The sequence below is a fragment of the Dermacentor variabilis genome, chromosome 6, assembly GCF_050947875.1.
Source record: "Dermacentor variabilis isolate Ectoservices chromosome 6, ASM5094787v1, whole genome shotgun sequence".
Classification (NCBI taxonomy): Eukaryota; Metazoa; Arthropoda; class Arachnida; order Ixodida; family Ixodidae; genus Dermacentor; species Dermacentor variabilis.
In genome coordinates this window covers 48,020,225-48,045,679 of record NC_134573.1, presented here as the reverse complement: position 1 = coordinate 48,045,679, position 25,455 = coordinate 48,020,225, and the positions used below count along the sequence as shown (strand labels likewise).

Below are 25,455 nucleotides of genomic sequence, written 5' to 3'. Positions count from 1 at the left end.
GCTCGTTTTGAGATACTACAAGGCTCGCTCTCCACGATATATGTCAAAAGAAGCTACCCTTGACTCCATGAAGGGACAGATTCCTGGTGAAAGCAATTGGAATATTGAAATCAACAGACTACTTTTGCTGCAAATGAAAGTGTTTCAGGTGAATTCGCTGCACGAGCACCAAGTTTGGATATAAAAAGGCAACCAATTTTTCAGAGCTGCTTGCTTATTTAACTGCAGCACTGCTGCCTACCCTAGAGGACCAACTTGCTGCTGTTCTTTGGAATGAATACATAACGCTGACTAAAATTTCGGATGCCTTTCGGACACCCTGTGAGGTCTCACTAGGACTTGAGCATCACCACCTATTCCATAGAAGAAATACTTAACGGAATGGCAAATAGGTGAGAAAAACGTGAGGAGGAGCAAACAAAAGCGAAGGGAAAAATTACACTAAAGACACTTGCCATCCAGAAATGGAGCTTCACACGCTAACGGTGATATTGAAGGTGAACCCACACCAGTGTCACTGTTTCTTCTTGTAAAAGAAGCTTCAACTGTCTCCATAGTTCACAAGTCGTCATTGCGATACAGTTCCTTTTTTTTTTTTTTACTCCTCTCTTTGTGCATTTCTCATGTATTTATTCTGCGTGTGAATAAAATATAGTTGCAGTCGGCACTCGTGCCTCATTCTTTCCTCGTTGCATGTGTTTGCACTTCCGATCAACCATGAATCTATACCAACTGGGCTGGTTATCCACTCTCCTGTGTATAGCAATGCTGAACCACCATCTTTTTGAGAATGAACATGTGCATACATGATTGGCAAGTTGGCATCGCCTTTACTAGAGCATCTACAGATAGAGCTGTCGGTTTCCCTTCTTTCCACATTTCAGCTGACAGATGAGGTTCATGCTGTGCTTTACATCTCCCTCGTACCTGTGTCTTTTGCGCTCGCTGCTAACATATGAACAAGCCCTTCGTCACTCACTCATGCCGCCGCACCAGTTGCAGGCTAAGGCGTGCCTGTGGGTCCTTGCGCAGCATCCCGCAAAGCAGGTCGCCCAGTGTAGGCTCCACGTCAGAGGGCAGCTCGAAGTTTCCCCGGCCAATGCACTCGAACAAGCGGTAGATGTTGTCCCCCTCGAACGGGTACTTGCCCGTTGTTATGTTGAATCTGCACGGGTGCACCGGTATGTGGCTGTCTTTTATGCACATAATATATGTGACATATGACAGCACAAAGATTTTGCACTAAGTGACCCCTGCAGTAAAAGGATGTTCCACATCTGTCATTATGGTCGTGACTTGTGGCATTGGTTAACAGTGCCATGGCTAGATCTAGTACACATAAAGCACAAAAGAAAGCAGATGAAAAAACAGTGCCACAGTGCTGCAACTGGTAAGAGGATCGCACGCATAAAGTGGAGATAACGTTCCATTCCCAACTTCAGAAAGTTGCTTATTGTCCACTTTCATTTCCCTTTACTTCATTGTTTCTACATTTCAGTTTAAACAAGCAAGTAGTACATAGCACCTCGTTCACACTTTGTGCAAAAAAAGTGCGAAAGAAAACTTACTAGCTGAGAAAGTGCACTATCCATTATTACTACAAAATTTCGCTGACTCAACAGTAGTTGGCTTCTACGTAAAGCGAAGTGTTACGCAAATCGTTGTTGCATGAGACATGAGCACTTGCCTAGCAGGTGAGGCCCAAGTAGCCCATACATTCCCAACTTCAGAAAGTTGCTTATTGTCCACTTTCATTTCCCTTTACTTCATTGTTTCTACATTTCAGTTTAAACAAGCAAGTAGTACATAGCACCTCATTCACACTTTGTGCAAAAAAAGTGCGAAAGAAAACTTACTAGCTGAGAAAGTGCACTATCCATTATTACTACAAAATTTCGCTGACTCAACAGTAGTTGGCTTCTACGTAAAGCGAAGTGTTACGCAAATCGTTGTTGCATGAGACATGAGCACTTGCCTAGCAGGTGAGGCCCAAGTAGCCCATGACGCGCATTGTAGATTTTGCAGTTTTCAAGCTTATGTCTGCACTCTTCAAGTTTGGCCCGAGTAAGAAGCTCCTTCAAGCGGGGCATTTCGGCAGCTAGTTTTGATGTGTCCAGTTAGAGTAAGCTGTTGAGGCACGAGACGAGACGCCGATGAATGTCCTGCTGCTGAAAACTGAGAAGCCCGAGACGCACATTGTTTTCCAATTGCGTAGTGCTTTAGACAGCAAGGCGAAAAAAACAAAATTGACCTGGTAGGCGGCACTGGAATACGATGCCTATGATGCCACTGGAGCAAAACATGACACTCACTCTGCACCGCCAGCAGCATGGAACAGTGGCGCGTTTGGGTTATACAGTAAAACCTCGTTAAACCGTACCCGCTTAAACAGTAGTTTCGTTTTAAAAGTAGTAAAGTCAAATCCCAAACTCAGTGCCCATTGAACATATTGCGTTTTATATCCGCATAAACCGTACCAGCTCATTGCATACGCATGGGTTAAAACGTAGCGTTTCCACTTTTCGTCGTGCAAACATGGCGGTGCGTCGTCTCCATTGGGTGGCCCGGCACAACAAAAAGCCTCAGAGATCGGTACAACGGCCTCCAAGCGCCCTGTGCATTTGCGCGTTAAGCCACATCAACATCATTTAGATGCCGTGCCAGAGAGCGTTGTGGCGTCGTGCTAGTGAGGGCTCGTGTCATGCCGAAGCTCGGATAAAAAAGACGCCGGGTGCTCAGCATAGAAGAAAAATTAGACATTGTCCGTGCTATCGAACATGACACGAAGTCGGCGCTGGCACGCGACAGGGATCTGCTGTTGACTACAGTATGTGGCATTTGGAATGCAATGAAGTTGCTCGGTAGCGCCACAGGTATTCAAAATACATTGTCCCATTTCGCAAATTTGAGAATTTGTTCTCAGGAAACTGAGAACAGTGGGCCAAGTATAGCGTTGTCATCACCATGTAGAAGATTAAGGGGAAACAGCTACAATTACATATATCAGGGATTTCCAAATTTTATGGCCTTGGGAAATCTCAACCCTTAAACCGACGCAACGTATCAAAGATCCACCCAAAGAAGCATCCAGGTACAGGCAGCCATTGTATGTTTAACACTATTGATTGTGCCCAAATCATTGCAGCTTCTCGTTTTTCTTTTATAGTAGTTCGGCGCATGCCAGAGTTGAAAATCCCTGCTTGCAGGCAAACGCTGTGATAAAGACAAGCGGCCCATCTACCGCTCTACCTGCTCACCAAAAAGAACGGGGATATTTTAGTGCGCCAGATAAACTTGTTCCTATTTGATTGAAAATTCAAATTGTGGATTGGTTATGCTCATGCTCCGCTTCAAATCGGGTGCTGCTTCTACGCAATTCCTCGCATACTTGTTTTCGGTGTATGCCAGAGCTGAAAATGCCTGTTCGCAGGCATAAGTTGTGTTATAAAGTAGCCCATCCACCACCCCATCGAGGTATGGTCAAAGGGGTCGTTGTTTGTGTTCTTTTCCCTGTCCTCATCTTTACTAGCTGTCAATATGATATGCAGTAAACACCGACTGGGCCAAGTTTTTCTGTGTGGGAACAAGCCGGCAGTTTAACGTGACAACATTTCTATGACTACATCCCACACAAAAAATTTCACCATCTTGCACTGATAAACGAAGGAGTGCAAGGAGAAAGTGGAGAGCGTAAAACTTGATGACAAAGGTTTGGAACAGCCATTGACATTGTTGCAAAACACGAGAGACAGAAGTGAAACACGGAGGAGATGGAGGGAAGAAAGGCACGCAATGTAGTTGGCTGCAAAAATGTCAAAGCCAACTGGGCGCACCATCATGCTCTGCTCAATCGGATTTGCAGTGGAGCCAGCACAGCATTCGGCCTCCTGTCGCTGGCTCGAGCACTGTGCTGACTGTGCATTACTGCAGTGTAACTGTGTGCGTGCAGTGGTCGGAGCGGATTGGAACGGATGATCTCGTGCATCGTCGAGGTGCAAGGACTCATCACTGGTGGCACTGGCACAATCTCCCACGACGAGCACAGCTCGGGATTCGGGATTAAAGGGCTAATAAAGTGAATAAAGTGAAGAAGCAGGCTGGAGACAAGGCAGTGGGGGGAATATGGCATAAGCACTAGGAAAAGCAGGGGAGAGTTATTAGTAGAGTTTGCGGAACAGAATAATATGCGGATAATGAATACCTTCTTCCGCAAGCGGTATAGCCGAAAGTGGCCGTAGAGGAGCCCGAATGGCGAGACTAGAAATGAAATAGACTTCATACTCTGTGCTAACCCTGGCATCATAAAAGATGTGGACGTGCTCAGCACGGTGCGATGCAGTGACCATAGGATGGTAAGAACTCGAATTAGCCTAGACCGGAGGAGGGAACGGAAGAAACTGGTACATATGAAGCCGATCAATGAGTTAGTGGTAAAAGGGAAAATAGAGGAATTCCAGATCAAGCTACAGAACAGGTATTCGGCTCTAACTCAGGAAGAGGACCTTATTGTTGAAGCAATGAACGACAATCTTGTGGGCATCATTAAGGAGTGTTCAATAGAAGTCGGTGGTAACTCCGTTAGACAGGATACCAGTAAGCTATCGCAGGAGACGAAAGATCTGATCAAGAAACGCCAATGTATGAAAGCCTCTAACCCTACAGCTAGAATAGACCTGGCAGAACGTTCAAGTTAATCAACAAGCGTAAGACAGCTGACATAAGGAAGTATAATATGAATAGAATTGAACATGCTCTCAGGAACGGAGGAAGCCTAGAAGCAGTGAAGAAGAAACTGGGAATAGGCAAGAATCAGATGTATGCGTTAAGAGACAAAGCCGGCAATATCATTACTAATATGGATGAGATCGTTCAAGTGGCTGAGGAGTTCTATAGAGATTTATACAGTACCAGTGGCACCCATGACGATAATGGAAGAGAGCATAGAGGAATTTGAAATCCCACAAGTGACGCTGGAAGAAGTAAAGAAAGCCTTGGGAGCTATGCAAAGGGGGAAGGCAGCTGGGGAGGATCAGTTAACAGCAGATTTGTTGAAGGATGGTGGGCAGATTGTTCTAGAGAAACTGGCCACCCTGTATACGCAATGCCTCATGACTTCGAGCATACCGGAATCTTGGAAAAACGCTAACATAATCCTAATCCATAAGAAAGGGGACGCCAAAGACTTGAAAAATTATAGACCGATCAGCTTACTGTCCGTTGCCTACAAAGTATTTACTAAGGTAATTGCAAATAGAATCAAGAACACCTTAGACTTCCGTCAACCAAAGGACCAGGCAGGATTCTGTAAAGGCTACTCAACAATTGACCATATTCACGCTATCAATCAGGTGATCGAGAAATGTGCGGAATATAACCAACCCTTATATATAGCTTTCATTGATTACGAGAAAGCGTTTGATTCAGTCGAAACCTCAGCAGTCATGGAGGCATTGCGGAATCAGGGTGTAGACGAGCCGTATGTAAAAATACTGAAAGATATCTATAGCGGCTCCACAGCCACCGTAGCCCTCCATAAAGAAAGCAACAAAATCCCAATTAAGAAAGGAGTCAGGCAGGGAGATACGATCTCTCCAATGCTATTCACAGCATGTTTACAGGAGGTATTCAGAGACCTGGATTGGGAAGAATTGGGGATAAGAGTTAATGGAGAATACCTTAGTAACTTGCGATCCGCTGATGATATTGCCTTGCTTAGTAACTCAGGGGACCAACTGCAATGCATGCTCACTGACCTGGAGAGGCAAAGCCGAAGGGTGGGTCTAAAAATTAATCTGCAGAAAACTAAAGTAATGTTTAACAGTCTCGGAAGAGAACAGCAGTTTACGATAGGTAGTGAGGCACTGGAAGTGGTAAGGGAATACATCTACTTAGGACAGGTAGTGACTGCGGATCCGGATCATGAGACTGAAATAATCAGAAGAATAAGAATGGGTTGGGGTGCATTTGGCAGGCACTCTCAGATCATGAACAGCAGGTTGCCATTATCCCTCAAGAGAAAAGTACATAACAGCTGTGTTCTACCAGTACTGACGTACGGGGCAGAAACCTGGAGGCTTACGAAAAGGGTTCTACTTAAACTAAGGACAACGCAACGAGCTATGGAAAGAAGAATGATAGGCGTAACGTTAAGGGGTAAGAAAAGAGCAGATTGGGTGAGGGAACAAATGCGAGTTAATATCTTAGTTGAAATCAAGAAAAAGAAATGGGCATGGGCAGGACATGTAATGAGGAGGGAAGATAACCGATGGTCATTAAGGGTTACGGACTGGATTCCAGGGAAAGGGAAGCGTAGCAGAGGGCGGCAGAAAGTTAGGTGGGTGGATGAGATTAAGAAGTTTGCAGGGACAACATGGCCACAATTAATACATGACCGGGGTAGGGAGAAGTATAGGAGAGGTCTCTGCCCTGCAGTGGGCATAGCCAGGCTGCTGATGCTGATGATGAAAGTGAATAGCTTTCTAGAAGCGTTTGGCTATTCGCTTACATTGACAATAATTTATGATGGTTTCCACATTTTCACCGAAATCATCACATCTGCAGCTGCATAATTCTCTTTACAGGCACTCTAAGCCCTAAGCGATATAAATTCATTTTCAATTTCAGAACCGTTGTTGAAAACCGACACACCAACATAAGATTACTACGAAGTCTACTCAGCATTGCCCATTTCTGGGAAATAATCAGACATGTGCCTGAGAGTGACAAGGTATGTTACCATGACACAATAGTCTGAGGCAGAAAGGCAGCTCCCACCAGTGCAAGAAACCAGCCTTCTTTTTAGAAGATTTTGTCCCCTTTTGTACGCAGCTAATAAAAAAACATTCTGGGGTTTTGTGTGCCAGAACCACAATTTTATTATGAAGCGAACCATAGTGAGCGACTCGGGATCAACCTTAAGCACCTGCAGTTCTTTAATGTTCTGCTATGGCCAGGATTCAACCTATGACCTCGAGCTTAAGCCACGCAATGCCATGACCACTAAGCTACCATGGAGGGTGCGGCTAATCCAACTCTGCAGTATAGAGTAGAAAGCCTTTATCTGTTCAGCAGTACTACAGTGCAGTCCCCTTATAATGATATCAAGAATACCAAAAATATGATCATTATAACCGATGATCGCTATACCTGGACTGCCTAAAAAAAAAATCCGCAGAACGTACCTTTGTCGCTCCGAAGCCGAATTCGCCCCTTGTACTACAGAATAGATGTTGTAGAAAGTAGGCAGTGAAAAACAAAACCTTATTTCTAGCATCAAAGATCCTGTCAAGCATTAGGTGCACTGAAATAATCTGAAATCTGCACTTGCTTTCGCAGCAGTTCCAGCTTCACAACGGCGGTATGCATAGCTTCCAGCTGCTGCGCGAACACTGGCGACAATTCTTTGGAATGCATAAAATCAATTAAGGAGTCAATCAAAGACAATGCACTTTGCGTGGACATCGAGGTCGGGGTCGAGGAGCCACTGTCAATCTCGTTGTCACTGTCGCTGCTGCCATCGTCACCGTTGCACAACATTGCCATCTGTCGTGACGGCACACGTTCGGTCATCGCTTCGTCAGTGATCTCATCGCAAAATGAGGCAGCGCTGTCTGCAGCCAAGAACTCCTCCATCGACGCACCACCTGTGCCACCAGTAGCGACACCGTGTCGGTCTCACTATCGGTAGGGGGGTAGGTTCATCCTGGCACATAAAGCCCTCCTTTTTGAAGTAGTTTTCTATAGTGGACTGCTTCACCTCATACCACGCACCATAGAGGAAGCAAATGGCCTTCAAAACGCTGATTTTCAGGTCAGGGGCCCATCTGCGCGGCCTGACATGCCAGATGTGCGGTCAATGACTAAGATTAGCCACTTCAGCATGTGCCGCCGATATAAAGCCTTAAAGTTGGCTATCACGCCGGCGTGCAACGGCTGCAGGCCTGCTGTCATGTTGGGAGGTAGGAACATCAATTCGACCGATGTCAGCTTTCGGTTAACACTGTGTGCGCTACAGTTGTCCAGTAGCAACAATACTCTTCTGCCTTGACTTTCAATTGTGCTGTCCAACTCGAGCAGCCACTTCTCAAACAAGTCGCAAGTTGTCCACACCTTCTTATTGCTGCGATAGCAGGCAGGGATATGCTGATTCTTGAAGCATGCTGGCTTCTTGGATCGCCTGATAACGAAAGGCTTGAGGCGATGGCTCCCGTCCATGACAATGCATAGCAACACAGTCACCCTATGTTTAGAGTGCTTCCTGCCGGGGCATGTATCTCCTTTAAAAGCATACGTCTTCGACGGCAACATTTGAAAAAAAAAAAAAAAGAGCAGTTTCATAGCAGTTGTAAATGTCCTTGTCTGCGTAACGCTCCAGCGAGCCAGGCAGCTTTGTCAGTAGCCACTGCTGCTTCACCTGTGTGTCCAAGGTCGCCGCTTCCCCTACCATGTTTTTATGAACGATGCCATGCCGCTCTTTAATACGCTGAATCCAGCCTCCTCCAGGCTCAAAATTTGGCCATCCCAGAAGAAAAAAGAAGTTTTTCGCTTTGGTAGCAAGTACTGGCCCACTGATTCGCACATTATGCCAAGCGTGCGTGAACAAGGTCAGCTGCATTGTGACTGGCAACGAGGAAGCGGCAAGGCGTTCTTTATCTCATCGGCAGCGCTCGGCCAGCAGCACGCATTTTCACCATCATCCAATGGGTGCCAAACTTGTTCACCGAACGCATGCTTGAGAGCAGCACGATACCACTGCGCGAGCACTCCGTCACGTGGCTTTTTTCATATTTCGCGGGCTTTCTTTGCAACCCGGAAGAAAGGACTACGTGAGACGTATCGTAAAGGAAACAACTCGATCGGTGGTTTTTGAAGGTGCTCTACAAACCTGCATATCATACTTGGGGTCCTCAGCCAATAATTAAGAAGTTGGGTAATTAAACTTAATTAATTAGTGAGTTAGCAGGAACACAAAACATTGTCCGAGTTACTATAGGCTATTGTAAATAGTATGCGTTCAGTTCAATTCGCTTTCGATGTACCTTTCATTTTCAAATTCTTGGCTCAAGGTATATGGTTTTTTCCCCGTTAGACCTAATGCTTAAAATGACACTGTTACCTTGACCCATCGTTATAACCGATATATCGATATATGTGCTATCGCTATGAGTGGACTGCTCTGTGCTATAGTTACCATATTTACTCAAATGTAACACAATTACGATTGTAACACGAGGGTGGACTTTCTAGTCACGCGAAAAAACAAAAAACAAATAAAACCATGAATGTAACGAGAGATGAACGGAAAAAGAAATGGTGCCTTTGTTCAAGGAATTGCAATTCACAAACGAGTTCTTTTTGCTCATTGTCGTCTGAGAAGGAGGCAGAGATTTCGCTGGGTGGCATTCTTGGGCAATCCCTTTCAGAAACAGCCTCGCTTTCGCAAGACTCCGCTCGTCCTGGCACAGAACCCCTGTAAGCGTTCGGCCGACAACACTCTCGGCCCTGTGTGAAGATAGCGAGCTTGGCGTAGTGCCAGAAACACTTGTCGGGGCCGTTCAGTGCAGTCCATTTTCCATGCTGCGGAGATCGTTTCAGATTAAGAACTTCTTAAAAGATCGCACGACTATTTCATTTGGGGCAGTACCAGGTGCCTACGAGGTCCACAGATTGAGCCCTTCCAAACAACCTCGCAAATAAAGAGGGCCTCCCGCTAGTCCCACCATCCGTGAATCGTCTACTCATTGACTTGTCACATAACGTCACGATGAACGGAGTCGAGGCACGTGCCGCAGGGTACTGCAGCACCATCACCGTAACACCACTCACAAGAACAGCGAAAATGTTGTCAATTCAAACAAAAAACAAGCTTTGACTTCGGCAGGCTTGTCTATGAATTGGATCAAAACGTAAAGGTACAGGTTGCCAACTTAGCGTTAAAAACAGCGGGGTTTGGAATAATTATCTTAAAATGGCCAATTTTGTCGTTTTTCGAATGTACCGTGAGGATGAAGTTAAAGGAACAATAATTATGATAAAGATTCATGTACAATCAAGTAAATATGGTACTTGTCAGCCCTGCAAACTCCTATTCAGACCTCTTTGAACTGCTCAAACATGTCAGCCTTGTAAGCCTATGCTATCAGGAATGTGCTTTGAACAAATGACTCTCCCAGAGTAGGACTTGTTACTGGCCTAGTTGGTACAGGTTCATCTTCGCAGAAATGGCACTATAGAGGATGACACATAGTAGTAAAAGATGAGACAGGCACCTCGCCCTTCCTTTACTACACTATTTGTAAAAGAATAGTGCAGCACTACTGTGGCTCCACCAGAGCTGTGTCATTCATGATGGACGCAACGAGTTAATTCACTATGCATGTGAGGAACTCTGCGTACCACATTCACACGTGACAGCCAGCCCGCTTCTGTTTTCAAAAGGCAGATTTTCCACTAAGCACCACCTCAGTGATGCCACTGACGAACTGAGATTTGGAACAATTTTTGGAGCAGCAGCACGCCAATTTTGGAGCAGTTAAGAGCCCCCATATACAGAGTTTTGAGAACTTTTGGGGAATCCGGCCTTGCAGAAACAGTCCCACACGCAAGCGGCTGTCACCTCTGCCCAGGCCGCCTTCACCACCTCAATGGCTGAATACAATGAAACTCGAAGCAGCAATCTGGCGGCCGGGCGGTCAACATCGACGAGCAAGCGCTCCACAATGCGACGCCTATACAATGCCTTAAAGGCACATGTGCCCAAATGAAGCGGCTGCACTTTCGAAGTGGTACTGGGCGGCAGGAAAAGTAGTCACTGCCAACATAAAGTTCGCATGTGGTCTGCCAAGCAGTTGCCCAGCACACGCAGCATGCGCTTGCCTAGCCTCTGCGTGTCAAACTCGCCCAGCCACTCTGCGAATAAATTGCGCTTCATCCAGGCCTTAGTAGTGCGCCTGTAGGGCACGGGTACACAGCCCCGAAAGTAGCACGACTTCTTTGATTTTCCGATTACAAAGGGCATGGGCCAGTCGCTACCATCCATATTAGCGCACAGAAGTACTGTAACATGCACTTTACTGTGTCTGCTACCAGCGCACAAGTCGCCTTTCATGGCGTGCCTTTTGTTTGGCATCATCCGATAAAATAAAGCAGTTTCGTCTGCATTGTACATGTGTTGCTCCGTGTAGCTTGCAAATAATAGCTCAGTTTGTTACAAGCCAAGTGGCAACGTCTTGTTCACTTGCCAAAACCCCCTCGTCAACAATCGATTTAAAAACAATCCCATGCTGCACTTCAATCTAGCCAGCCACTGCCTAGGCAGAAGTCAGGAAAATCTAGCAGGAATGTGAAGTTTTTGGCTTTTTCCAGCATTACAGGTCCACTTATCAGAATGTTGCAAGCCTGGGTGTCGATGAACCACTTAAGCAGCGCATCCTCTACGTCCGCATAGGTGGCCTTCCGCGGGCACTTTCTGTCTTTTGAGTCGGCGTCCGAGTTGTAACTTTTTTCCTTGTTCTTCAGAATCGTCAAGATGGTTGATTTCGACACGTTGTACTTCAACGATGTGCAGCTTTTAGCACCTTCAGACAGTTCCGTCAGAATTGCTTGCTTCGTTGCAATGTCCAGTGCTTTTCGTTTCGTGAACACTGCAGGCGCGGCATTCCTGTCTGCCATTCTTAATACAATTGAAGCCCAACTAGAACAAAGCGCTCGCACCACACAAACTGAAAGGGAGAACAAAGCACCGCAATTGATGGAACAGACGTGCGCAACGAGAGGGTGATTTTGGAAGCCACAAGCGCGTGTTGCAGGGGGGGGGGGGGAGGCGTGAGGCAGTGTAGGTCACTTGAGAGGGGGCATGACACGGCTAGTTCGCCTGCAAGGAGGCTGAGGAAAACAGTCGGTGCCTTTAAGGGGTCAGAGGCCATTGTTTTTGTGCATCGTGGTGCCGGGTTCGTGTCCCCTTTCGCTGTAACTGATCGGTAGGGCTCAAAGACATTGATTATACGTGCGATTTTGTGCCATTGAAATAACTGCTAAGAGATTTATTAGCAACAGGGGCAGGCGAATGGGCAGTAGTTAGAAGCGTTCGGCAAGGACAGCAACCACGAGCTCAGACGGGTAGCGATGGTGCTGTTGCGCAGGCAGGCTACTCTTCGCTACAATCGCCCTCCACAGAAAAAGGCGCCATCCTGGCGGCTTAAGGCAAAGAGACTACTATTGGGTCGTAGTAAGACTTGATGCGAGAGATGTGGACAAGTTTGCGGCCGCTATGGCGTAGGTCCGTCGATGGCGTGAGGGGCTCTACGACGTAATTGACGGAGGACGTGTGCTCCAGGATGCGGTAAGGCCCTAGGTATTTTGCGAAAAGTTTTGCGGAAAGGCCGGGTGTGGTAGCAGGTACCCGAAGCCATACGAGAGAACCAGGAGAAAAAGTTGGTGCAGAACGGTCAGCAGGTTGGCGGGATTGCTGCTGCCACTGGTCCCCAATGGAAAAAGAGCGGGCAAGCTGGCGGCATTCCTCGGCATGACGAGCAGCCTCAGATAGCGGAGTAATTTTGGACGCGTCAGGTGTATATGAAAGAATGGTATCGAGCGTAGTAGAAGGTTCTCGTCCGCATAGGAGAGATTAAGGGGAAAATGCAGTAGTTGCTTGGGCCACAGTATTTTGATGGTTACATGGGTCTCATTCATTTTAAGCGAAAGTTTGTGTTAAGTGGGGCTGTTATGTGTGGGCTCGACTGTATCCCCAAAAATGGTCATCCAAGAATACGGTACACTTTCTTTGCCACTCACAGAATAATGTCACTTGTTTTCTGGCAAATTGTGATATTTTGGATTCCCGTTCAATCAGACATTTAAGGGGTCACACCGTCGAGTCCAAATTCTCGGTCAGCAATGTATAGATAACGAAGTTCAATTTATTAAGCCATGTATGCTAAACTTTCACTTAAAACGAATGAGACTCATGTAACCGTCAAAATGTAAGTTATTTCAATGGCACAAAATCGCAAGTATAATAAACGTCTGCAGTGGCCATATGCATATGATGTGCAGTTACTAATTTTTTAACAATTCGCTGCAATATCATGCTTTTTTTACTAGGATGGCGCAGGAAATCTCACCTGGTGCAATTTGGCAGAGAGGTGGCAACACTGCCACCTTCTTTGCACAATTTTTTGAACATCTCAGCAGGTTTTGGCTAATGCTTGATTACTGATAATTTTCACAACACGACCCACCAACAATATCAGCTGAACACTTTGCTCTTTTCGAGGCTAAGGTTTCCCTGTGAATCATGCAATGAATGAAGAGCACTTCAAAGTTAACTTGTCTTATCAAATCTATCAGAATGATTGCCACAACAACCAGCATGCCGCTTATTCTGTTAGGAGATAACATCAACGCCAAGAATTACTTAAATGATATTGCGCGACACTAAAAAACAACACAAACGTGAGAGAAGACGACACAGTGTGTCGTCTTCTCTCACGTCCGTGTTGTTTTTTAGTGTCGCGCAATATCATTTAAGTAATGGATTACCAACTTGCCCGGAATGCTGCTCTCATTAACACCAAGAAGATTCCGAAACGCATGCGCGTGCACTTCATGCAACATGCCACTGTCTTCAAACACATGATGTTAGCCCCCAAGAGTTTGTGACTTGATCAGCTAAGTGTCAGACCAATGGCACCCAACTATTTGGCTTGGTAGGCATGCTTCTCTTATCAGTAACGTAGCCACCCATTCATGCTCTGGCACTCAAACACACTATTAGTTCAGTAGCTTGCCATGACATCTCTTGCGTTTACAATTCCACACCACATGACAAACCATGCTTCTTGGCCACTCACAAAGTGACACCCGACGACCAGACATCCACTTTGAAGCCAGAGAATGAGTCCAGGCCATTGGCAATCTCAGGCGGCTGGAAGGCCGGTGAACCCTGGCTTGTATGACAAGTGTCGTCCACAGCAAAGCGATCCAGTGCCTGCACATCATAACACAAGGATGACAGAAAATTGGAATAATGGATAGTTTGGTGAATAAGTGGTGTTAACCCTTACCGTGCAAACTGTTTTCTTTTTCGAGAAAACCATCAAAAGTTCAAACACACTTTTTATACTGATTAACTGCGAGCATCTTTCGTTAATGTAATGTGAGCAGTTAATTAGTTGTTTTCTGTAGATATGAAGCTGGAAATTTCTTAGACCAAAATTCAAGTGTGCTTTCGTCATCCTCCATGCAAAGCACAATTCCTGGCCCTGCAAGAAAAGGAAATCGCAGAGGCGCAGGCAGTGCAGCATTTTCGTTGAGCCACATCCACGCGAGAGAAGCCACGAAAGGCTTGAACTCTTTCTCACCGCCATCACTACATAGCTGAAGATCTAAACACTACTCACTGCAGCTTTCCAGGTTCAATTGTTTAGTTCAGATAAACAAGCATCGAAGAACCCATCAATTCTGACACAGAAAAAGGCGGTCATCGCTGCAACTGCCTAACACATTGACACCACTTTTAAAGTCCAGGGGAGTCAGACATCCACTGAGTTTCTGCCAACATCACCATAAAAATATCCATTTTCTGGGAAGCTAGAGCCATCTAGTTGCACCATGTTCACGCCAAAATTATAGAACGACTGCCACTAGTTCGTGGCACTCAGTATACAAAAAGAAATCCCTGAATGAGTGAGACTCGTCCTTAGCATGGAAAGAGTTAATGACTTAAAGCAACACACCAACCACAAGAAATGCTGTTTTGAAGGTCTTCAAGTTAATGTCAGCCACCCGGAGCTCATTGATGTACCTCTGAGTCATACTATACAAGCATTTTTGGATTCTGCCCCCATCAGATTATGGCTCCCATGGCTCTGAATCGAGAACTCAACTTTGTGCTTAGCAGCAGAATGCCACAGCCAGCCAGACAATGTGGCAGGTGGATAGCTGGCCTGACAGGTAAATTATCAACTTCAAATTGTGTATACCTTGTATACAATTGTGTCATTTCTGTAAACATGATCGACTGCATGAGCAAACACAAACCATACAAGGAGACATGAGCAACATGCAGAATTGCACTTCTCATAGCCACATCTCCTTGTGTGGTGCCTTCGTCGGTCGAAATTCTACGCTATACAAGCCGGAGCAGCTGCTGACACATACACAGTTGCCTAAGGATCATCATCATTATCAGCCCATTTGGGTTCACTGCAGGACGAAGGCCTCTCCCAAGAATCTTTCATTATCCTTGTCTTGTGCCAGATGACCCCATCCTCCTTTGCCTGCAAATTTTCTAATTTCACAACACCACCTAATTCTCTTGTCATCGACTGCACTTCCCTTCTCTTGGCACCCATGCGCTAACTCTAAGGAACCACTGGTTATACACCCGACGAGTGACGTGGCCTGACCAGCTCCATTATTTCCTCTTAATGTGAACTAGAATATCGGCTATCCCCATTTGCTCTTTAATCCACACCACTGTCTTCCTGTCTCTTAATGTAAGGCCAAACATTTTCTGTTCCACTGGTCATTTTGCGACCCTAAACTCCTTCTCAAGCTTCTTTGTTTACCGCCAAGTTTCGGCCGTATATGTTAGCAATGGTAGAACGCAACGATTGTACACGTTTCCTTTCAAGGAAAGTGGTAAGCTGGCCATCATGACTTGGTAAAGCCTGCCTTATATGTTCCAATTCATTTCTTTCTTATGTAAATTTCCTTCTCCTGAAGAAGGTCCCCTGTGAGTAACTGGCCTAGATAAACACACCCTTGCACAGATTCTAGAGACTGACTGACAATTATGAATTCTTCTCTGGTCAGGTTACTGAACAATACCTTCGTGTTCTGCAGGTTACCGTATATACTCGACTAAGTGCTGCCCTCATGTAAGGGCCACACCTCCACTTTGGGGGGGTGTGGCCCCTAACCATGCTGCCACAAAGAGAAGTTACTGCAGTTGCCACTAGATGACGCTAGTTTTTTTTTTTTCATCGATGCTGCACAGGCCAGCGCCGCCGCTCCATCATTTCTTTGTGTCGCATGTCGTCTTGGCTGTGTTGGAAGTGTTTCCAGTCAGATCAGTGGCATTTCACCTTAGGAGAAGGAAGCCCTGTTTGGATTAGTAAAATAAAACAATAAAACATTTACAATGTGTCCCTTGTGCCTCTCTTACCCACTGCTAGTTGCAGAAACAGTATCAACATTTAGCGGGCCATCATCAGCTTTATTTGTGTAAGGGCTGCAGCCAAGATTCTAGAAAAGAAGTACGGCCCTTACACGAGTATATATGGTAAGCTTCAACCCTACACTTACACTTTCTTGGTAATGGTCCTCAGTCATTTGTTTAAAGTCATCACTAGTATTGCTGAACAGGCCAATGTAATCTGCAAACCGAATGTTGAAATATTTGGCGTTGATCCTCAGTCCTAAGCCTTCCCAGTCTAATAGCTTGAATGTTCCTTCTAAGCATGTAGTGAATAGCCTCTCGAGTCCCTCAACAGATTTTGTGTGATAAATTTGTTGCCTATTTATTGTTAGGGTATTATGCCTTCCAGAAAACAACATTTTCTAGTGTTTTGCATATTTGCAAGTCAGCATGGCAATGTCTGATATATTGAACATTGAAGTCACCTTAAGACTACTGCACTAAGCACCCAGATAATATTAGGTTTTACTTATTCCTTAAATCATCCCAAGCATCAAAAAATGTTCAAAGACACATTGTTACTTAGATAAGCACCGCTAGTTTCAGTTAATTCTGTGGTGAGGACTACAACAGAATTTCACACTTTAGCAGAGCTCCTATTTCGTCACTTTGAAAGCTCTTGCTTTGATGGGGTACCAACGCACATTAATCGTACCCCCAGATGGCAGCACAGGTCCCAGAGCAAACCAAAAATGGCTTTTCATTGGATCAGCCATATTTCTCTGGTTGCTGGACACCAAGAGCCATTTTTATAGCGTCAGCTGTTATGGGCTCATTCCAATAGCAGTTTCGATTGGCGATCGTGTCCGCTACTGCCGGTGTCCGTTGCAGCTATCACCTAGTGCACAAGAAGTCACGCGATGTCACAGGCATGCCACATAGCGTCGATACATGCTCACTTTACATTGCAGTTACATATTGTGGTGCATATAAAGCCATACTTATCTAAGTGGTTTGCATTAATGCTTCGTGCATGCACATGCTTAGCTTTCACATTGGGACGATGGATCCATTGAAAGGAAGGAAAATGCTGCATATGTAATGCAGGAAGGACAATGATGAAAAGACATATCGCCGTTTAGAAGAAACATAGAATAAGAAGTAACCAGCACGTGGTACTAACCGGCCGTTCTTGTAATGGTTCCTGTGGAGCGAGTGCTTTGGACCCTCAAGTTTACACTTACATCATATCGTGACATATCAAAGGATGAGACATGTGCACCGTATAATCTGGCTACCTGTGTTACCTCTTCGCAACATGTTATGGCACCTATTCGTAAGGCACAAACCGCTGCTGAAGTAGTGACTCGTAGAAAAGGGGTAAGGCGTGCAGACAAGGACACAAGAGAAGCAGACAACACGAACGCATGGCAAAGCGGCGTTCGTGTTATCTACTTTTCTTGTGTCCATGTCTGCATGCCTTACTCCCATTTTTGCATAATGAATCCTTACCAACTAGCTATGCTTTCTATCGTTCTGACTCGTAGAGTTATGCGCGCGGCTGCAAAAGGCAACATCAAGCTCAGCAGACCACTGTGCAGAGAGCAGCACAAGCGGCAGGTCGTCGTCAATGCCGGGCGGACAGTTTAGTTCATTCCCAAGAAAAAGACGCAAAAAGAATTCGCCATGAAGACGCTCTAGTGCGTGCTGCTGAAAATGCAGCCCTGCATGGCTCTGGCGGTGCAGCTGCCAACGTCAACGCGCGCGCTTGTTTTACCGCTACTGTGTGACGTCACGGTTGCTTTGTGCAGCTGCGCCCCCCCTCCCTCCCGGCGCGACGGTGGCTAAGGAGGGGAGGAGGTTGCGCTGCTGCGCGGAGGAGAGGCCACAGTTGGCACGATTACAGCGCATGGACGGGCGCGACCGCGAGCAAAGGCTTTCGCCTTAATAAACGCCACCCCACCGACAGCCGCAAAAGAGAACAGCACACAGTCACACAATTTCTGCCTTTCTCTTTTGGTGCAGAGGCGCGGACGCGGCGCCGGACAGCGCGGAGGCCACGACTGGGCGCGAAGAGTTCGAAGCGGTGGCACTTTTGTTGCTTTTGTGCTTTTCCACGTGCCATCGGACGAAGTAGCTGCTGTGCTTCGGGTCGCGTTCTTTGTGTTAGACCTGGGCGACGGCGAAGGACCACCACCGGCAGCTGAAACGCTGCACGCGCTCGAAGTTCTGAGGCGTGCTATGGCCGCGGATGAAATCAGCGACGACACGTGCATGCGTTTTTATGGATTTGAACAAAGTCTGTTAAGTGACCTGACAAAGAAAAAGAAGCAGAAGGACATTAGAGACTTTTTCTTCAAGAAATAAATGCTTTTTATGTATGTGTGCCTGAGTGAGTTCACCTCTGACTCTTTAATTTAGCTAGTTTTAATTGTTTCGATGATATGAATTTCGGCTAATACGAATATTTTTCGTGACCCCATGAGATTCATATCATCGAGATTCTACTGTACTGCCATCTCCTCAATGCGGTGCACGCAATAAGCGTCTCCCATTGCCCCCTCCAACAATGGATGTTTTTCTCATCAATGCCAAAGTCCTGCCCTGCTTCGACATTTGACAATCCTCTAAGGCTAGCAGAACTTTTTGTGTGAAAGCGGCACTATAATAGCATCGCCTGTTTGGTGCTATTACAATAACGCTATGCCGCATGCCGATACAACACAGGTGAAAATGGCGACGACGCTCATGTGTTTCGGTTGGCTACTGGCGTGGCTAATAGCGGCTGCAGCACTGAGTTTTCTAGAAGGTGCTAGCTATGCACCATATTTATCAATTTCAATAAGAAGCTAGAGCATCTTTTATTTTTAAATCCTCGAATCTAAGCCAACCCTAAAGTTTCAAATATAATTATTTGAAATAAACTATTGGCCTAGATTCGAATAAATATGGTATTCTTTTTTACTGTGTTTCCATACATCTATTCCTTTTGTTTATCCATACACCAGGGTATTTGTGTTCTTTTAGCAGAGATATTTCCTGAACCTGTGTTGACACTATCTGTTCCCTGTTTTCATTCAATACCATAATACCTAATTTTTTTAACGATAAATTTCCATCCTAAATTCTCAAGCTGCATATCACTTTGCCTGTTAGCAAGCAACACAATGTCATCCATATAAAACAAACCTGGGAGTTGCTGTTCTACTACCGTGCCCACCTGCTTGTTCTGGAACAAGCAGGTAAAATAAATGGAGCCTGAACTGCCATATGGGTGTTGATCCATGTGCCCTTGTTTCTACAAATGGAGAAATGCTCCATTGCTCAGCCTCAGGAGGACAGAATAATAGAGACTGTGCCTCTTTGCCTGAACCCCTTCTGTTAAGAACTAGAAAGCCACACATGCGGCAGCAATGTATCATGCATGTGTTCAAACATCTTGAGTGTGCAGTGATATACCACATGGCTTTTCAATGTTTGTGTCGGGGTGAGGCTGCGAAAAATATACTCCTGCAGCCACTGTGAAGTGCAGTCGCATGTTAACACACTTTCTCCAGGACACTGCTTTTCTGTCGTCATGTGAACAGAGATGTAACTTCGCAAGGTAGATGACTGGGCTAGTTGGTAAGCCATAGTTGTACATGAATAGTGAAAAGGTGACATAAGGACAAAAATAGGACAAAGACAAGGACTAACTTCCAATGGACTACTTATTTAGTAGGTGCGCAACACAGTAGACTTCTGTTAATCCAACTCCGGTTAATTCGACCACAACCAAAGGTTCCGGCTGGCGTGCGTGCATTTCTATTTATTTATTTATCACAATACCCACAGCGCCCGTAGGCATTACAGCGGGGGGGAAAAGGAAACAAAGAACCAATAAATAAAGCAGGCAAAACATAACATATACCCGGAATGCTGTCATACTTGCACATACACACAAAAACACTATCTTACTTCAGTGGGCGTATACAGTTTGAAAATACATCATTTGATAGAATCATTGCGACATCGGATGGTAGCTTGTTCCATTGGCTTATGGTTCTGGGGAAAAATTACATTTTAAACGCTTCAGTTTTGCAGGCTATTTCTTTAACCTTATTTTCATGGTCCAGCCGTTGAGAAACGTAATCAGGCTTGGAACAATATTTCCTGGGATTTATACCTGTTCGAGAGTGGAATATGTTATGAAAGAGTTTCAGTCTGAGATATTTCCTGCGTTGCTGAAGTGGCTCCCAACTGAGGTTTTCTTTTGCTCTTGGAACACTGAAATTCCTAGTGTAGTTTGAATATACAAAACGAACGGCTATATTTTGAATTCTTTCTAAACTGTTGACGTCACGTGCCGCCCACGGATCCCACACAGCACACGCATAATCCAGAACAGATCGGACATTAGATTTGTACAATGACACCTTTGTCTCCAGTGGCAACTTTTTTGAATTTCTGCGCAAGAAACCTAGAATGCGGCATGCTTTACTTGTGATATGATCAATGTGACGGCTCCAAGAAAGAACAGGTGTGAAATAAACGCCGAGATGTTTGTGCTCCTGAACCGATATTATCATGGTTGAATTTAAAGAGTAACAGAAGACATGAGGGATTCTTTTCCTCGAGAAACGCATATGAACGGTTTTTTTCATGTTAATGTGCATATGCCACTTATTGCACCACTCATTTATCTTGTACAGGTCATTTTGTAAAACATTGCAGTCATGGGTAGTATGAACAGTCCTGTACAAAACACAATCATCGGCAAATAACCTGATTTGCGATGAAATACCAGAGCAAATATCATTTATATAAATAAGAAATAAAAGTGGTCCTATGACTGATCCTTGGGGCACTCCAGAGGACACATCAACTTCACGGGATGTTATGCCATTAAGCACCACTTTTTGTTTTCTTAAATTTAAGTATTCTTTTATCCAGTTAACAACCGTACTGTTTATGTTATATATTTCTAATTTTTCTATAAGTAAAGAGTGAGGGACAACATCGAATGCCTTCTTAAAATCTAGAAACAAACTGTCAACAGAAAAACCCTTGTCCAAAGCTCCTGCTAAATCATTCGTCAGCTCAAGCAACTGTGTTGAGTTATAGTTATAGATATATAGAGTTATAGAGTTATAGAGTTATAGTTAAAGTTATAGATCCCAACTTCCGTTATTTCAATCTTAAAATTGACATCTGTTGAATAATTCGAACTTGACCCGTCAGCATGCACCCGCCTGACCTCTAGGTGGCCCCAATATTAACAGCAGCCTCTTTAATGGCAGTGTCTGTCTCAGCAGAGCTTAGGACACAGTGAATGCATTGAACACACATTGTCTCCTGTCAAAAACACCTATTTTCGGCCTGCCCTAGAAATATTTTTCAAGCAATAACGGTAGCTCACAATGTCTGATTACGGTATTTGCCTAATTCTAACATGTGCCGTCATCTTCCCTAGGAAATTGGGCTGAAAATTGCCTGCATGGTGCAATTGGACACAAAACCCAAATTTCATGGCATCTGTATGGTTTCCTGCACAATAATGGTGTGATGCGGCAAAGCTGACTAAAAGACCAGTTGCCAATGTGCAACATGTATTAGAACCTTGCCTATTTTTCTTGCTAGAAAACCAGATGCACATTTGATTTCTACTTTGTTTAGGAGCTTCAGCGCCCTTTCTAGGTTATTTTTCTGCTTTGTACACATTGAAAATGGGCATGCATTTGACTCGGGAACATGTTAATACGGCGAATACTGCCAAATGAATCAGCAGTGTGTTTTGGCATATTTTCCGCATCTTGTTTAATTCGGCCCGCCAGATAATCTGATAAATTTCGAAGGTCCCATTAGGCTCGAACTAACGGAAGTCAACTGCATATTGATACATGTGTACACAATGATATTAAAACATTTAAAGAACACCCTGTGCAATCCCAATTGCCTGCAGCAATCGCTGTCAGAGAGGGCCACCAATGGCTTGCCAACACATCAGCATGTTTGCAGTATGCGTGCACACTGCAGTAAGACAGACACAGTGCAAAAATACCGTCGCTGGTAGGTGCAAATGCGTTTGGTGCCGGTCACGTGAAATCTTGAGAAAGTTATCGCCGAAAGTGATCAACGAGACTTTTTGGTTACTTGCGGAATAAAGTCACTAATGTACTGGCCAATCCAATATTTCGAACTCCCGGCTATTTGACATTTAGGCGGTCTTCGTCGAGTCCGAATTACTGGTTGGCAACTGTGAATTGCAGCCAGCAATAAAACCCAGTAGTAACTTATGCTTATCGCCAGAAAACAACGTACGCTAAGAAACCATAGTTGACCTCTAGAGGAACTGCTGCGCCATGCTGTGCAGCAGAGAGATTGGCTCACCTCAGCGACGCCCAGGTCGGAGATCTTGAGCGTCTCGCAGTTTGTGAGCAGTAGGTTGCCTGGCTTGATGTCCTTGTGGACAATGCCCTGACTGTGCAGGTACTCCAGGCCGTCCAGCAGCTGGCAGAAGTAGCTGCGGCCACACACAGGTCGAAACTTAAAAACCATGGTGTTTGTTAAAGACTTAATGCAATGCAAAGGCTAAGAGATGAGGAACACCAAAGCGGGGCCCACTGCATTAATTTAGACGAGAGCTTCGAGGTGACGGGAATTTCAAACAGTAACGAAGAGCACAGAGGATGACCAGCTTTGGGAGAGAACCAATGAGACAAACTTGCTAAATGATGAAGGCAGTGGAAGCGACGAGGATACGTGCGCCAACTTACCCCCTGCCTCCCCCTCCTCCCTTTCTATTTGCTCGCGCGAGAGCATCGTGCTCATCAAGCCACCATCCTGCTCTTCCACTGATGCTTGCACGCTTTCACTTACACCCGAAGCACACAGCGCACAGGCCGCGATAGGATCGTATCGCACTTGGACTTTATACAGAACATAACTGCTCCACTTTGGCAGTTGCTTCTGGTCGCACAGTGCGCGATTTAAGAGGTGCGAGCACAAGCAGCCTCATGCAATTAAACCATTTGAACATCTGTGTCTGCGTAAGTTCCATTTATTGTATCGTTATTCCTTCGCAGTGGGAGTGAAATTTCGCTATGTTGAAATTTCTGAAATATCTATTCAGGGTGTCCCAGCTAAGCCTAGCCACAGTTTAAAAATATGTGAAAGCCATGTAGCTGGACTGAACCAAGGTAATGTTTGCTGTCACTTGGAGATACTCAAATTATTTTTTTAATTCTGCCTGATTAGATAATTAGTCTTAACTAACCCTTTCAGGGTTGATCGTTTTCGCCATATGCGACCGCCCAGGGTCGATTTTTTTTATTGCAGATTCCAATTCTACTAAGGGACCAATTTCGAAAAAACTTACCGTAATTGTTCTAGGGTGACCATAAAGTGAGAAAAAAGAATACGTTGCATTGGTATATATATGTAGTCTTTATTCATGAATGACAATAAAGAAAAGGAAATAAACTTATAAGAATTAAAAACTTGATCCATTGTTACAGTTCAAGGTTTAGAGTATGCGCACACAAGAATATTTCACAAGACTCAAATGCTCCTGCTCTTACACTAATATTTACATCCATAGCCTAAACGAACTGTGTAGGTGAGCACACCCAAGAAAACTGTGTGGTTGTGTGCCTGTTAAAAAAGCAAAACGTGTGACAAATTTCTGTTCATCTTTATCTTATCGCCTACCAGAGGCAATTAGATATCGTGAGTCTCCCCCCCCCCCCAAATGAAGAAAAGGAAATGCATGCATGGCAGCATCCTTCCTATGCTCACTCCTGTGAGCACTAAACGAGCAAGAAATAGGCAGCCGCCCTTTGAGTTATCAGTAATGGGATAGCCGTCAGTTTTACGAGCGCAAGAAACCACAACGGCCCGCGGAACAAAACCCCAACCGCCGGCCACTCGTGCGCCAATGTGGGAGCAGTAGTATATAGACGCGCCAGAGCAAAATAGCTCTAAAACAAACCATGCAACGAAAACTGAGAGAGGAAGGCACGCGAAAAAAATTCCCTGTATTCCCACACCGTGGCAGCACATGCCAGGAAAGAAAAAAAACTAGGAAATTGGCGCATTTTTAAACCTACAGATGGCGCTATAAATATACGACATCGACCATTTTGGACTTGTTCGCGGTGCCATATATTTACGTCATTGACCCTGAAAGGGTTAATAAGCTTCTTAAATATTATAATTAGATTAAAAGTGTCCATGAGAAAATTGTAGAGCAACATGAAAAACTCCCAATACAGCTTTCTATTGCTCAATACATGCTACATAAAAGTGTTTTTGTGAGCGTGAAAGAAGTCTGCAAATGCTCGTAAAAATGCTGCGCAACTGGCCACTTGAGGCACTTTGAGTGTATTCATGGGCTTCTCTGATGCTCCGAAAAACACTTTTATGTAGCACGCATTAAGCAACAGAAAGCTGTATCGAGAGTTTTTCATGTCCCTCTATACTTCTCTCATTGAGACTTTTCATGCTTTTATAATATTTGAGAAGTTGATTACTTAAAGAGACAGACAGAATGCTTGTAATATACACGGCAAATACGAAAGCATGGATGACATGGGACATATTTAGTGACTGATTGAGAGAGTTCGATAAAGATAACAAGAAACAAGGCCGCAGAATCTGTCTATTTGTAGACAGCTGTACTGAAACCATGACACCATGTTGAACGCCTCGAGCTGTCTAACATTGAACTCCAGTTTTGACCCGTCAACTGTACATCCCTCATTCACCCCTTGATAAAAGAATTATTACCAGTGTGAAGTGTTCCTACCAGCATAGACTAATCCAAAAGCTGCTTATGAACATTTGTCTTCAGTGGGAAACAAAGGTGGACATTTTTCAAGCAGTTGAGATGCTAGAAGCATCCTAGTGGGAAACAAGTGCAGACATTATTATGAACTGCTTCAGCAAGGCCTGGATCACAAAAGAGGTTCAGGCTGTGGAAACTGACAGTGGTGAGGAGGAGCTTTCACACCAGCCCAATCTCGCCAAAGCTTGGGTTTCACTGCGCGCGAATAGAGCAACCCCGGACAACAAGCAGCTTTGCAATTTTTTGTATGCGGACGACTGTGCCGTCACTACCGAAGAGATCTCGGACAAGGCACTGGTGGAAAGTGTCCGATATCACAGTGACGATGACGGATCTTTGTAAATCAATTCATCACTAGCTTTGCCTTCCGCGAAGGAAGTGCTGGATGCCATTAACGTTTTGCGCCATGTCGCAGGCTCGCTAGACGATGATGGAGCAGCATTGTGTTCCTTGATGCCTTACGAGCGTTCAGTGTTGCCATCTCTCACGG

General features: G+C 45.0%; 1 protein-coding gene across 2 annotated transcripts in view; it reads right to left on the bottom strand.

The window, feature by feature from the left end:
- The window catches only part of LOC142584786 (serine/threonine-protein kinase STK11-like), a 59,946-nt gene that overhangs the window by 7,269 nt on the left and 27,222 nt on the right, over positions 1–25,455 (bottom strand). For both annotated transcript variants that reach the window (XM_075695049.1, XM_075695047.1), the window contains exons 5-7: positions 22,511–22,643; positions 13,851–13,987; positions 980–1,165 (exon numbers count right to left, since the gene is read on the bottom strand). In XM_075695049.1, coding sequence (XP_075551164.1) covers positions 980–1,165; positions 13,851–13,987; positions 22,511–22,643 — 456 coding nt within the window. The remainder of the gene's footprint in view (positions 1–979; positions 1,166–13,850; positions 13,988–22,510; positions 22,644–25,455) is intronic.